The sequence below is a fragment of the Haliotis rufescens genome, unplaced genomic scaffold, assembly GCF_023055435.1.
Source record: "Haliotis rufescens isolate VD_foot unplaced genomic scaffold, xgHalRufe1.0.p SCAF_6, whole genome shotgun sequence".
Lineage (NCBI taxonomy): Eukaryota > Metazoa > Mollusca > Gastropoda > Lepetellida > Haliotidae > Haliotis > Haliotis rufescens.
Window position 1 is genome coordinate 54,542,698 of NW_025964334.1, and position 15,860 is coordinate 54,558,557.

At 42.7% G+C, this 15,860-nt stretch overlaps 1 protein-coding gene across 1 annotated transcript; it reads right to left on the minus strand.

Annotated features, from left to right (window-relative positions):
- Window positions 1–8,467: 8,467 nt before the first annotated feature.
- On the minus strand, window positions 8,468–14,832 carry LOC124138205 (proline-rich transmembrane protein 1-like). Its single transcript, XM_048386673.1, has 5 exons — window positions 14,689–14,832; window positions 14,430–14,520; window positions 10,766–10,857; window positions 10,141–10,263; window positions 8,468–9,009 (listed from the first exon to the last, which is right to left on the minus strand). The coding sequence occupies exons 2-5, from the start codon at window positions 14,440–14,442 to the stop codon at window positions 8,803–8,805; spliced, it is 435 nt and encodes a 144-aa protein (XP_048242630.1). The 5' UTR covers window positions 14,443–14,520; window positions 14,689–14,832; the 3' UTR covers window positions 8,468–8,802.
- Between the last annotated feature and the right edge of the window lie 1,028 nt (window positions 14,833–15,860).

Genomic DNA, 15,860 nt, shown 5'->3' on the forward strand with positions numbered 1-15,860 from the left:
GTTATTTCTAACAAATAGTATAACAGAAAGAAAATGTTACGTTTTCTGTGTTCCACGTTTTGTGGAATTCTTTTCACATATACCTGCTTTCTTGATTCATGTCTGTCATTTCATTCGATTATGTATTCCTGTTTGTGTCATTCTTGATGATAATCGTTATAAACATTAAAAGACTAATTTACATAAATTGCTAGGTACTATTGTCTGTGAACATTGGGAATAACATCAAGGTTTGAACTTATAAATCCACTAGTCTGTCAAAACCTATCTGAAGGGGGGGCTGGCAACATTTCGTCGTGGACTAACTTTTACAATTAGTTAGAAGCTGATGAAGCAGATAAGTTTTTGGACAATTAAGAATGAAAACTAATTGCATGTCATTTCAAGTCATTTGTGGTGGCCCAGTCGTCTAAGGCACCCTGATTCGCTGTGCAGAGTTGCATCCCTTGGGCACGCCAGAAACCTATGATTGTGGGTTCGAATCCCGGTTCGCCCCGATTATGTTTCTAGGTTTGTCAGCACCATACCCGTGCTCGTGGGTTTCACCGAAGTGGTAAGCTTCTGAGACCTGCATCTCTTCGGGCTTTCCTCCCACATTAAGCAGACATGCCGCGATATGACTGGAATACTGTTATTAGCAGCGTTAAATCAAACTCACTCACTCACTCCAATCATTTGTCCCATTTTCAGATATATATGGGGACAATCACTTTCTTCCTAAGCTAGTTTGGATGACTTTGTATAGGTGAGATAGTCTGGTGGAGGATGACTGCTTTAAGGCTGCCAAGTCCTTTTTAGCTCCTTTTGCAAGCCCTTCTTACTGAAAACAGCATGATCAGCTTTGATATTCCACATGAGCTTCTTTTCCAAACTGTGGACTTGTATTGGTAAGGTTGTACCTCCATCTGTATTATGTTGAGTTGAAACAGGTTGAGAGAGTTATCTGTTCTTGGCTGAGTACTTACTCAGTATTTGGTAAATTTAGATGTGAAACAAAATAAGTAATTTGAGGAACAACTCATTCAATAGGTACCAAATGAAATGTAATGTTTATTCAAATTGATTATATGCGGATTGGCTTCTAGCCTTCCCGATTCAACTCGCCCTTTAGAATATTACCATAGGCTGGCGGGCTCACATGGATTTTGAATGCTATGGTGATTCTAACAATTCGGAAGCATCAAGTTTGGTTCCTAATGTAGACCCTACAATTCATGGCTATTGTTTGGCAGGTTACTCTTTCCCATCTCTGTATTTTCACTTACCGTATTCGACGTAATAAGCGCCGAGGGCACTCTCAAAATTAGAAATAGGGGGCTCATATAAGAATGTTATTTTGGGTGGGGGAAAGAACAGTTGAAAGATAAATTTCGTGGTTTATGCTGACAGCCTGAAATGTTCATATACAACAGATATATATTTCCAGAATTAAATTGCCCATAATTAAGGGTGCATGTAACACACACTTGCGTATTATACGCGAATAAATAAGTCTTTTGTACATTGATCAATCGGAAGGGGTGCTTATGAGGATTGTTCACTAGCCAATATATTAGTAAATATCACCGTGGGTGCTTAGAGCGGGGTGGTTATTACGTCGAATATCGTAGTTTCTGTTATTCTCAATGATTTTGTTTTATTGGATTTAAGCATTTTTGACAATAATGACAGAAGTTCAGATGACTCTCTGTGCACCTTCATGTTAAGTTGCTTTCATATTTTTAGGTGACAGGCAGTGATTGAAATAAGCACCTACCTTGCCCATGGCAAGTAGATCTCGTTTCGTGGCCGTAGTTTCAAATTTGTAGGGGTCCTCATGGGCTGCAGTAAATTTCTAATATTGATTTGACACAATATGCTGCAGTTTTTTAAATGAGGGCCTGAAGAATTTAGTCCTGGCTGCAGCTTCTAGAGTGTGGGTCTGGATGGCAGTCTGGCAGTTCATTTATTTCAAATACTGGTGACAGGATTGGTGTCATGTGATGCAACACAATGATTTACAGACATGTTTAAGTCAAGTTTCTTATTAATTCAAAGGGGCGGTCGGGTAGCCTAGTAGTTAAAGCGTTCGCTCGTCACGCCGAAGACCCGGGTTCGATTCCTGACATGGGTACAATGTGTGAAGCCCATTTTGTGTGTCCCCCGCCATGATATTGCTGGAATATTGCTAAAAGCGGCGTAAACGCATACTCACTCACTATTAATTCAAGGTATGGTATTAGAATCAAAAAGTAAATTTGTAGAGTTTTAAACTTTTCATTCCTGTATCAACTTCATTTTCCCATTGTCAATCATTTCACAGTTGAAGTTGGAGTCAAATGGCAACAGAATGTATTACTGTTACAAACATTCATGACCTGTTCATTGTTTTGTTGAAAAGTTGAGTGAATCCTGTATTAAATATGCATGATGTACATCAGATATGGAGCACAGTTCTAAGACCGTGGAGACTTTGATCAACTCACAGAACAATGGGGAAAAGACATTTGTGATGGTACTGCTGTTTTTCTACCCAAGGGGTGCTCCTTTAAATGATGGGTCTGAAACGAAGACCTTTGACTATTTAGCTCTGTAAAATGTTCATATGATCAACCATACAGATGATAACTAGGATTAAAATATCCTTACTACCAAAGGGTGTTATGTTTCATTGTGGGTGCCTGTGCAGTGTTGTGTCCCCTGTTATGCAAGGATCTGCTGATTATCGATTCCAATCCCTGATTTGCCCTAATTGTGAGGTTTGTTTGGTCAGCACCATAAGTCATGGGTTTCACCATAGTGGAAGACATCTATGGCCTGTGACACTTGGGCTTTTGTCCAACAGAAGCTGACAGGCCTTCATTTTTCTGAAGGGGGGCACGGGTGGCCCAGTCGTCTGAGACGCCACGATTCGCTGTGCAGAGTTGCGTCCCTTGGGCACGCCAGAAACCTATGATTGTGGGTTCGAATCCTGGTTCGCCCTGATTATGTTTCTAGGTTTGTCAGCACCATACCCATGCTCGTGGGTTTCACCGAAGTGGTAAACGTCTGAGACTTGCATCACTTCAGGCTTTCCTCCCACATAAAGCTGACACGCTGTGATATAACTGGAATACTGTTAAAAGCGGCGTTAAACCCAACTCACTCACTATTCATCCTTTGTGGGCAGAAGGCGCTAAAGGAAGAATCAGCTGATGGATATATATTCCAAGGTAAAGATGTTACCTTCACAAATTGAATGCTCTGTCACAGCAGTGAATAACAAGTCAAAGATCAAACTGGCCAGGGTGCTACCTTGCACTAACACGTCCCACAGCAAAGATTACTAGTTATCATTTCAAGAGTTGGGTGGTGTGGTAGCCTAGTGGTTAAAGTGTTCGCTCGCCATGCCGAAGATCCGGGTTCGATTCCCGACATGGGTGCAAGGTGTGAAGCCCATTTCTGGTGACCCCGCGTGATATTGCTGGAATATTGCTAAAAGTGGCGTAAAACCACACTCACCCACTCATCTCAGGAATACAAAATGGAAACTGAACTTCTAACTACCGTTTACAAGTGTAATAGGAGTGCTACAAATCTGGGTTGTTTTTTACAACTGTACAGTTCTGATTTGTGAATATTCGGACAACCTTATGACCCAAATTACATAGCGGATAGGGGAGAAAAAGTGATTAGAGATCAGCATTTGTCCTGTTCAAACTTAAGATGGGGCAGTAGGGTAGCCTGTTGGTTAAAGCGTCGCTCGTCATACCAATCCTGGGTTTGATTCCCCACATGGGTACAATGGGTGAAGCCCATTTCTGGTGTCCCCCGCCATGATATTGCAAGAATATTGCTTAAAAAATGGCGTAAAACCATACTCACTCACTCACTCAAACTTAAGGGTTAAAAAGGCATTGACAGGCAGGCTCAGGGGTTCAAATATTCCTGGCCCAATAGAAAACTAGCCACGATAGGGGTTAGGCAGCTATTTCATAGTGTGACTTCAGCAATCTACAGGTGATGGGGATAGAGTGGGGATGGTGTGGAGGACATCCCACTGTGGACATAGGGTATTTGTATGAAATACATTGATCATATAATAAAGTTGAATATTGATTTTATTCTGTATTGTAGTTGACCCACTCATATATTAAAGATGCATTGCCAAAATGATCATTGATATGTAATGAATGGAAAATGGTGGTATGGTAAATGTGTGAAAAAAAGCAAAAATACATAAATATCATATGTGTATATTAAATATTAAAGTGAATATACTAAATTGTCACAATGTGAAAATCAGAGTAAAAGGAAATGTAACATTGGGTCAAGACGTGACATGACCCACTGTGCCCCTGGTTGAGCCTGGACTCACCCAACCATCCAGAAGTCCTCTATATACAAGTATGAAACATGAATAAGTGATATTTGTAATTAATATTGTACATGATGTCTTTGCTGTAACAGTCATGTATTTTTGATTAATTTGAATAAACAGCCATGTTTATGTTTTATCTGCATGTTTGTTTCCACCTGACCACTTAACCTCATCCCTGTTAAGATCAGGGTTAAGGGGCGCAGTGTCCCAGTCGTCTAAGGCACCGCGATTCGCTGTGCAGAGTTGCGTCCCTTGGGCACACCAGAAACCTATGATTGTGGGTTCGAATCCCAGTTCGCCCTGATTATGTTTCTAGGTTTGTCAGCACCATACCCATGCTCGTGGGTTTCGCTGAAGTGGTAAACCTGAGACCTGCATCACTTATGGCGTTCCTCCCACATTAAGCTGACACAACGTGATATAACTGGAATACTGTTAAAAGCGGCGTTAAACCCAACTCACCAAGATCAGGGTTAGAATTGGTCTTCAGCTACCCATGCTTGTCTTTAGAAGTTACTAACGGCATCAGGTGGTCAGGCTTCCTGAAATGGTTTCCCCCATGTATCCCAATTTCCTAAATCAATTGACAGCCTCCGTGGTCTAGTGGTAGAGCGTTCGCCTGGAGAGCGGAAGGTCCGGGGTTCGATCCCCGGTCGCGTCATACCAAAAGATGTTAAAAGATGGTACTTTTTGTTACCCTGTCTGGCGCTCGGCATTAACGGGTTAAAGCAAGGACTGGTCGGCTCGGAGTCAGTATACTGTGTCTGAGTGGGGCATTCATGTTAAACTGCGGCATGGTATCTCAGTGGGCTAGCACTATAAATCGGCATCACGTCGCTATATAAGTGCAATAATCTTGGGCGCGACGTTAAACCCAATTTCACCTCACCTCACCTAGATCAATTCTCGTGATGTCTGGATTTCCTGGTCCAGAGTTGATCATTTGCGGGTCCTTATATACCTGGAATATTGCTGAGTGCAGCTTAAACAACAAACAAAACACACTTCACTTAATCCCCAGGAAACACTGCTCCCAAAACCCCAACACCCACTTTGTATGCAGGTCAAAGTCACTGTGAAGACTATTCTTTGACATCTAAGTCCAGGGCCCACTTGCACAAAGCAATCTTAGCACTAAGATGATCGTAACTCCCATACTTTTACGTAGGCTTACAATAGTCGTAGCGCTGAGATCGCTTTGTGCAAGTGGGCCCAGGAAATAGTTTCGGTGTAAGTAATGAAACGAAAACCATCAAGAATATGAACATATATTTATTTACACATACTTAAGAGACAGAATGTCTGCAACCATAAAAAGCTAAAAACATGTTTGTTATATCTCCATTAGATATCATCAATTAAAACAATTGGAAACAGAACTGGTGGGTCCAAGGATGGCATGACGTCCGGAGGGCATCTTAACTACTAGCAGTTCCAACTGGGTAAGGGAGGGAACCCAGCACAGAGAATTGCAGCACCTTAAAGGGGTGGACGACCCCATCTTCCCGAGGCAAGAGAGTTAACTGACGTTAAAAGTCCATTTTCAACCCTTGCCGACCTAGGCTGGAATTACTGGGGTCGATCGTAGCGCTACCAGTGGCTATTACCAGTTATGTCCCTTCTAAGTCTCTCCTATGGACCAATCAGATTCCACCTCTCGTATCACTTGTGTTTGCTTCACACAAAATGGTGGCGCCCGGTCAGGACGATCTGATCGATGATCAAGATCTATATTGTGATAAAACGGGTCTTACATCGCGAAATGCATCAAATCACGTGAGCACCTTGATTAAAAACATGAAAAGATTTGGAAAATATCTGCTGTCAACGAGTTGGCGGTGCACATGCTTTGCAAATCCTGCAATCGACCGAAATCTGCACGACAGTTTATGAACCGGATTTCGATTTCGGTGCGCGATTTTGATTGGACTATGCATAGAGTCGTTAGTCAAGCCAAAATGTAACTCCATAATACCAGCCTAGTTCGGCAAGGGTGGAAACTGGACTTTTATAGTCAGTTAACTCTTCTGCTTTGGGAAGATGGGGCCACCCATGCTCGAGCTGCAAGATTGGCATGGAGAATCTCGGAACTTTTAAGCGAAATTCATGCATATTCATGTACTAAACCATCCACGAATATGCATGAATTTCGATGAAAAGGTCCTGTGCTTGTAATCAACATTTGTTGAACATTTTGTGAATATTGGTTTCAGGATATTAGGGACCTACTTTGTGACGAGAATTTGTTTCACTTGCAAACCGTGATATGCCACTCTAAGCAACCATGGAAAGTAGAGCGTTAAATAAAACACAGCTTTTGATCGTTATCATTACACTACGCCTAGTGTATATTTAAGATGGTGGAGGAAGCATGAGTCCGGCGTTTCCCAGCGTGACGTCGCACGTCAATTCAACGTCTAAATGAACGCCCTATGGCGACGTTATCAACCACTCCATAGACCCTCTAAACAGCGGCGCATCTGCGAAGTTGTCTACCTAACATCAATGCACAAGGTGGAGACACTCGCTACTGTGTGGAATTCTGTAAGGGACATTCTCGCGATCGCCACCTTTAAAAACGAGCTTAATTAATATGCCAAAAGTGCGAGATTGCGAAATGTCCTTACAGCATTCCATACTACTATGAACTTGCCGCTATCGTAGGCACTTTGGCGGGGTTCATATTGGCTGCTGCTAGTCCCCGTACCTTCAGACATTGTTCTCTCCATGTGATATAAGTGCTTCCGCGACAGCAAATATGTTCACGTGTCACAATAACTTTTGCTTTTGAGTGTATTTGTAGATAGAAAAAGGAATATTCTCGTATATACAAATCAATAAAGCGTAAAAGCTGAATAATTTTAGGATACGAAACTTGTTTGGTAGACAGTTAATATTGCCAGTCATAACACAGTGTCAAGACATAACACATACGGACACGGTGGGTTTGTTGAGGCCCTTCTTCCCGAGGCAAGTGAGTTAACTGACTATAATTTGGCTGGAATTCTGGAGTCACATTTTGGCTGAGTAAAGAGTCGAAACATTACGTCCGGTTCGTAAAAATCATGGACTTCAACGTTCAGATTTCGATCGACTGCGGGATTTGCAAAGCACGTGTACCGTCAACTAGGCATAGACAGATACTTTCCAAACTTTTTCATGTTTTTAATCAAGGTGCTTGAATGATTTGATGCACTTCGAGGGGTAAGACCCGTTTTATTACAATAAAGTTCTTGATTATCGATCAGATCGTCTGGACTGGTTGCCGCCATTTTGTTTGAAGCAAAATGCAAGTGATATGATAGTTGGAATCTGATTGGTTAATAAGATGGGCATTGAAGAGACATAACTCGTATCAGCCACTGGTCATGCTACGATCGAGCCCAGGAATTCCAGCCTAGTTAGGCAAGGGTGGAAAATGGACTTTTAAAGTCAGTTGACACCCTTGCCTCGGGAAGAGGGTTGAGGCTTTACTCTAACCAGGTCATTTAAAGAACACTGACAGGTTTTTACATTAACGTTATCTGCTTCCACCATGCAATGTTGGAAAGAAGACTGCCTCGTTGTCTCTTGGTATTTTTATCTTGACAGAGAGTATAGACTTTCGGATCAAAACCAATCTCATCAATATCAGATCTTAGTTCTCGCTATCGCAAAACAAAGATCTGAGGACATCCCATTTTGGGTCACGTCAGCACTACCTTTCATCAGACCAATCAAAGCGTCGCTTACCAGATCATGAAAGTGACAGTCGGAATGTGTTTTCTAATCATGCATCCCCGAAAACATTAACACGGGGTATTCCGAACGACAGTTACGACCCGTACGACTGATTCTGTCAAAATTATCGTCTACCTCTCGCTTCCATGGGATAAACATTTGAACGGAGGAGGCGTTGCACAGTATGTGGGAAGCACTGCCATACAATCGCAACCATATATTAGACATTCCGGAATGTTCGTCTGTTCAGGTTTTTTTAAACGAGAACTGTGTCAACATATTTTTCAACCGTAGTCTGTAATGGAAGTCGCCAGGTTGAAACGAGTGCCGTAAAGCTCGTGAAAGCTGCTTTCTAATGGGCTGATGTCGACTTCTTGTTAGTCGTTTCAGTGGTCGGTCAGAGTTCGCGAAAGGTCGTTCTGACGTGACCCGTAATGGGATGTCCTCAGATCTTTGTTTAGCGGCAGCGAGAACTTAGATTTGATTTTAATGAGATTGGATCTCAACCGAAGCTGTATAGCTGTGTACAAGGCGTTGAGATGTGCCATCTTGAATGCTGGTCTTCAATCCACAAATGTCGTGATGACATTAATCAAGCATCTCTCTCCAGACAGTTTATGCACACTCTGGTACCCCGAAGGGCATGGTCGTGGGTATAACGTCCTGGCGATATGGGGAACAAACTGCTAACATGAAAACAGTTCAGTCAGAAAATGAAGACACTTGGAGAAATTGGATCTAGTCTATGGCGTCGCTGTAGTCACGTCGTGATCGTGGTCGTGGTCGTGCACGTGTACGTGGACATACGTCAGGTAGAAGACGGCGCCGAGGAGGGCGCCGAGGAGGATAAAGAAGATGCCGAGAGTGATGGCCACGATGGATAGGTCCTTGGCGTTCTTGCCCTGCTCGGCCGCAACCTGCATGTCTCCACGTCTCTTGGCTGATCGGCTCTGTCAACACACAACACTTATTTAAAAGCTCCATTCACAGAAAAACAGGGGTGGTCGGGTAGCCCAGTGGTTAAAGCGTTCGCTCGTCACGCCGAAGTCCCGGGTTCGATTCCCGACATGGGTACAATGTGTGAAGCCCATTTCTGGTGTCCCCCGTTGTGATATTGTTGGAATATTGCTAAAAGCGGCGTAAAACCATACTCACTCACTCACAGAAAATCAGTTGTCACTGCCTTCCTCGCATTTTATTGAATACACTTCCGTTTACATCAAAGTGCCCTGTCCACAACAACTACAACGTTACATGAAATATACAGGTACAAAATCTGCAAACTGACGAGACCAAGGGAGATAACTTGCGAATGGTTTAAATACATTAACAGGTAAGGATGTTGGAATCGAACCTTTGACTTCATTGTGTTCCGGGAGTGATTGAACCATAAGACTAACCAGCGTCCCTTTAAGACTCCAACTGCCATTGGAGACAATTACTGGAAACTGTGAATAGGGCTTAACGCCGTGTTGAATAGTATTTCCGCCGATGTATCACAGCGCGTCCGTTTGATATGTGAAGCAAGCCAAGGGTGATTCAGGTCATAGATGTGTACTTTGGTGGTGGTGGTGGTGGTGGTGGTGGTGGTGTTGATTGTTGATGGTGTTTGTGCGTGTGTGTGTGTGGGGGGGGGGGGGGGGGCTGGTCAAGGTGTGTCCTGTTGGGAAGACGAGCATGTGACAAAAAACTAGGACGGTGGGGGGGTTGCCTATTGGTTACAGCGTTCGTCTGTCAAAGCCCGGGTTCGATGGGTACATCGTGTGAAGCCCATATCTGGTGTCCCCTGCCGTGATATTGATGGATTATTACTAATTACGGCGTAAAACCATACTCGCCCACTAAAAACAAACTCATTCACACCTGGTATACCGCAAATTGAGCTCCTGTCTATTCCTTATTTCCGTCTTGGTTATAAACGGCGGGTATATGCAATCTACGTCTATTTATGTACGATATACTTGTTGAAAGGACCCACTGCGTGTCAACAAAGTTCACCCATCAGATGGACAATTTTTCCCAACAGTACACGTCAAACCCTGTAGGCGTACGATAACGCCCTACATTACATATTCACATACCCTGCAGGCGTATACAAGCGCCGTGATGCCAGCCGGGGTGAAGCAGCAGAAACAAGCAAACAGCGCCAGCTTGAAGTGGCTTGTCGGTCTTTCCGAGAACATGGGGTCGTTTCCGTGGATGTCCTGTCAAGTAATAACGGTACATTGTATAAGCTCTAACTCAAACGACTTACTTTTTGACTTGCTGTGATTTTATGCGGTAAACCTTGTTTATATGCTGTATACGCCATAGTCGGCAATATTCCAGCTATATGGCATGGAAACCAATCTGGATCAGACAAACGAGTGCCTGTAGATCGATGCTCCTGGTGTCAATCATTTGATTATCTTGACCATACTTAATTATTAATAGACCGCTGGAATAAAATGCTGAGTGCGACGTTAAGCGAAAAGAATTGCTTGAAGCAAATGCAAGTGATATGAGAGATTGAATCTGATTGGCCAATAGGAAGGACATAGAAGGGACATAATTCGTAATGGCTACTGGTGGCGCTACGATCGAGCCTGAGAATGCCAGCCTAGTTCGGCAAGGGTGGAAACTAGACTTTTATAGTCAGTTAACGTGTTTTTATAGTCAGTAAGGGAGCTAAACCAACTCCCTGGCTCAGTCACATCTCCTACTCACCAGCCGTACCGCGGGCTCATCCAGGGGCTTGGGGGTGTAGGAGGCCAGGTACGCCCCATTGTAGACGGTGTAGGGGGTGGGGATGTCAGACGCTGGAACAAGATAGCAGGTTAATACAACGAAGCATAGCAACCATGACCTATATTGTCTATTACAGAATATACTCGGCGCCAAAAGAAACGCGAACAGTAGACACATATGGAGAAGTATGTATGTAAAAAGAGATGTTTCCAATGTGTACCAATTAATGACAAAACTAACAATCAGTGAAGTGTTACCGCAATGACTTTATTCTTATCACGATATGCGGCACATGATTTCCAAACTTTACACGCTAATCCTGCACGAGACAAATGGTGCATCTCGTGTCATGGATCTATGACGTCACATGTGATGCGTTCATGAGCGTCAGTTCACACACTATACCAGTATGTTGGTTTGTGTATCGAACCAATCTAACAATCTTGAATATGGGGAATTATTCTTATATTAATCAAAATGTATGGTATTCGCGTTTCTTTTGGCGGTGAGTATATAAACTGCCGGCCAAAAGAAAGCATCCACTTGAACATTAAATTTGACCAAATAATTATTGACAAACGTTATCAAAACGTACTAGGCTAAAGAAAGTCACCGAAACACTGCCAAATTAAGGTCCAAAATACAACCATGACAGCCGTATAAAATACGCCATCAAGAATAACCATGTCTTGTTTGTTTCATTTCTAGCCACCATTAAACATAGGTGTGTACTTTCTTCTGTCCGGCAGTATATGTGTGCAGCAAAAGTCTGAGGCGTCGTTTTGTTTTTGTACAGTTGGTCCTGTTGTGTAAGGTCGTCTGAGCTTTAGTTCAGCGTTAAACCCAACACTAAGGCTGAAGAGTGAGTTGGGTTTAACGCCGCTTTTAACAGTATTCCAGCTATATCACGGCGTGTCAGCTTAATGTGAGAGGAAAGCCCGAAGTGATGAAGGTCTCAGACGTTTACCACTTCGGTGAAACCCACGAGCACGGGTATGGTGCTGACAAACCTAGAAACATAATCGGGGCGAACCGGGATTCGAACCCACAATCAGAGGTTTCTGGCGTGTCCAGGGGACGCAACTCTGCACAGCGAATCGCGGCGCCTTAGACGACTGGTCCCCGGGCGGACGCTCTACCACTAGACCACAGAGGCGGCCTCATTCAGTTGAATACATACATACATACACGACTCAAAAGAAATTAAAGAACATATGATGTTTTCATATGACTACAGTTAATATGTTATGACACGGCATGAGAGATTAGCTGTAGCCATATGGAAATAATACAGGTGTTCTTTAACATATTTTTAGCGGTGTATCTAAAATCTACCGAAGCCTTAAGGGCCAATTGTTTTTTGTTTGATTTTTCGATACTAAGTTGAAATTTCAAGATACTAAGTTGAAATGTCAAGATACAGAAGTTAGTATCTTGAAATTTCAATTTAGTATCTTGAAATTTCAACTGAGTATCTTGAAATTTCAACTTAGTATCTTGAAATTTCAACTTCTGTATCTTGAAATTTCAACTTGAGATTTCAAGATACTAAGTTGAAATTTCAAGATAGTATCGAATTTTTTTTATAAATTAATGGCCCTAAAAGGCTTCCGTAAAAATCAAAACGTCCAAACATATTTCATCACAAAGTGAGATCCAAGTTAAACATCATGTACCAGCCTTATGATCCTTCAGTCACTGTACACGTCCGACTAAAACTTTATCCATGGGCACTTTTTTTAATCATTGTCCATCTATCATTCCGAGGTTTGCACGTTCTGCTTGGCGAGCAGGTTCACCCGAGGCCTCCTGACAGCGTCATCTGACACCGACCCACCAATCAATCACTCGGCAACACCCAGTCAGCACTCGTGCAACTTATATAGCAATATACCAATTAGCCTTGCTCTAAGGCTGTACTGAATGTTCATGGGTGTTTCGTAATTCTATCCTTATAATAGGCAAGTCTAGATATGTAGTCTCAGGACGCCAGTCTCTTATAGGGACACCTTGTTCATATTATTTCTATAATCAAGAAATTATGATTTGATCTATCAATTATTGCCTTAGAGACTTGTGCAAGTCTATATACCGATCTGTGTATAATCGACAACATTCGACCTGACTCCATCACTTGGAACAGAGGAAATAGATTAATTAAAACGACAGACGTGTGTCACAACCCGAGCTCCTGTGTTCCATTCTCGATTCAAACATTTGAAGGAAAGATACCACTTTAAAAAAGTTTAAAAGAAAAACAGATTAATTTCACATGTCTATAGTTAATCTGTTATGCCGACTGATCTTCTCATATGACTGTAGTTACTCTCATGACCGATTAATTGTAGTCATATGACAAACAGACCCGTGAAGATCCGGGGTAGAATAGGTCTTCAGCAACCCATGCGTGCCGTAAAAGGCGACTATGCTTGTCATAAGAGGCGACTAACGGGATCGGGTGGTCAGGCTAGATGACTTGGTTGATGCATGTCATCGATCCCAATTGCGTGGATCGATGCTCATGATGTCAATCACTGTATTGTCTGGTCCAGACTCGATTATTTACAGACCGCCGTCATAAAGCTGGAATATTGCTGAGTGCGGCGTTAAACAACGAACCAACCAACCATATGACAAACATCCGGTGTTCTTTTGACTAGTATTATGTTCTCAGCAGTAAAAAAACTTCTGAATATGGATGCTTTCGTGCTCTTCGACATATGCGATAAACAAACCAAAATAAACAAGCATGAAAAACTTATATCCCCCGCCAATATGACATGTCCGGTCCTCCGGAAACGAGCACGACTGCCATTGTCAGTCTAAGTCAAAGTCGTTGCCATAGAAACTCGAAAAATAATTTTTCCAAAATCCCAAACTATCAAAAGGCACCAGTTCCCCACTAGACTTATTTATGTGCCAAGTTTGGTTAATATATCTCACATGATTTTTTAGTTCTGCTCCGGAAACGAAACGTGACAGACGGACAGACAGACGGAAGGAGAGAACCCATTCCTAAAAATGACAGTGATCACTTGAAATTATTGATAAGTGCAGGCTAAACGTAATTCTGTTGAAGATTCCGGGGTATAGAATAGGTCTTCACCAACCCATACTTGCCGTAAAAGGCGACTATGCTTGTCGTAAAAGGCGACTAACGGGATCGGGTGGTCAGGCTGGCTGACTTGGTTGATACATGTCATCGATCCCAATTGCGTGAATCTCTGAATATCTTGGCATTTCATAATGTGTGTAGAACACAACAACAGCTCGACAGAATTTGAAGTTGAAAGTTTGATAAAGTACCGCAAATATTAACTTCAGACTTCACGCGATGAAATATACATCGTATTAATCAATGAGCGTCCATTTTTCCCATCGGAAAAAGGAATGAAATCATATTTATTTTTCAAGTTAACCAATCGATAATTAATCTGCAGCAACAAATGAGTATTTCAATGTTTAATACCCAAGATACATAATTACACGGTAGACGCAACATTACACACACTTCTGGCGGCACATGAATGTGCGTTGTAGTAATTTCCAGCATGAATTCTATACATACAAGTATGTTTTACGTTCGGCCAGTAAAAATGCATTATTGGTATTTTTCTGATAAATAAAATTGAATAATACTTACTTATTTTGGTCATGATTGCGTCCTATTTCGTACGGCGGATGTGCACGCGTGATCACTCCTGTATCCTGCAGCAGTGGGATGACGTCAGATCCTAGAAAAACTAACTCAATACACGACCTGACAATACACGTATTTATCGCTAAATGTTTCAGTGTTTCTTTAAATAATGTCGAAAGTATGTAACATTCTTCATAATTATATTCCCAAGACGTTGTCAATTGACAAAAAAAAACACAATTAAGTCAGAATAAACTCTCACCGTTAAGTTTTCTATTCATCCATCGCACACCTTCAAACCGTATTTCCAGAAGTGCGAATATTCTTACAAATAGATCAATTCAGATATTTTTAAGAGAGGTCCTTCTCAGCCGTGTATCGTTTTCTGCATCCAATGCTAACTCGATCTGAGTGTGATGCCCTCACCCCAGAGCTGCCGAGCCCCTACCCCCGGGCCGAAGTGACGTGAGTGATATATGCGTGCATGATCGCACCTTGAGGTGAGTAATTAGTCAGACGCCGGCGCATTACCTGACCATACCTTACCTGTACAACAACGCGGGCTTAATTGATTTATTATGTACGCGTTTCTTCCTGGGTGTCGCAGGATGCCATAACTGCCACCAAGAGGACATTTTTGTATCAGCTGCTATATTGTTATGTAAGACGGTCAAATTGTAAGATATAAGCATTAGGAAGAGGACCTCGTTGAGTCGGAATGTGCCTATGGCGATTCCTGGACAGACTGCCTCAAGGCGCAAGAGGATGTTTATCATTAAGACGACGAAGATGATCGGGGGTCTACAACGGATTTAGTTTGGTTTAACGCCGCTTTAAACATTATTGCAGTTCTATCACGGCGTGTCAGCTTAAGGTGGGAGAAAAGCCCGTAGTGATGCAGGTCATGGACGTTGACCACTTCGGCGAAACCCAGGAGCACGGTATGGTGCTGACCATTCGTCACCACTCGCCCCTTTCCGTAACCCGCAAGAAGACTTGTCCCGGAATAACACGAGTTGGTCACGAATGGGTGATGACAACCCGAGAAACATAATCGGGTCGAACCGGGATTCGAACCCACGATCAAATGTTTCTGGCGAGCCCAAAGGACGCAACTCTGCACAGCGAATTTCGGCGCCTTATACCACTGTGCTTCCTGTGCCCGCTCAACAGTGGAGTGTTAAGTTAGGATATGGCGGGGATACGCCTGTATAAGGATCTATACAGAAACGTCGCTCTGATAGTATAATAAAGAAGTTGTTATCCATAAATTATGTCTACCTTGGTTATTACAGTGTCGGACCGTGAAGATCCGGTGTAGAATTTGTCTTCGGCAACCCATGCTTGCTGTAAAAGGCGTCTATGCTTGTCGTAAGAGGCTACTAACGGGATCGGGTGGTCAGGCTAGCTGACTTGGTTGATGCATGTCATCGT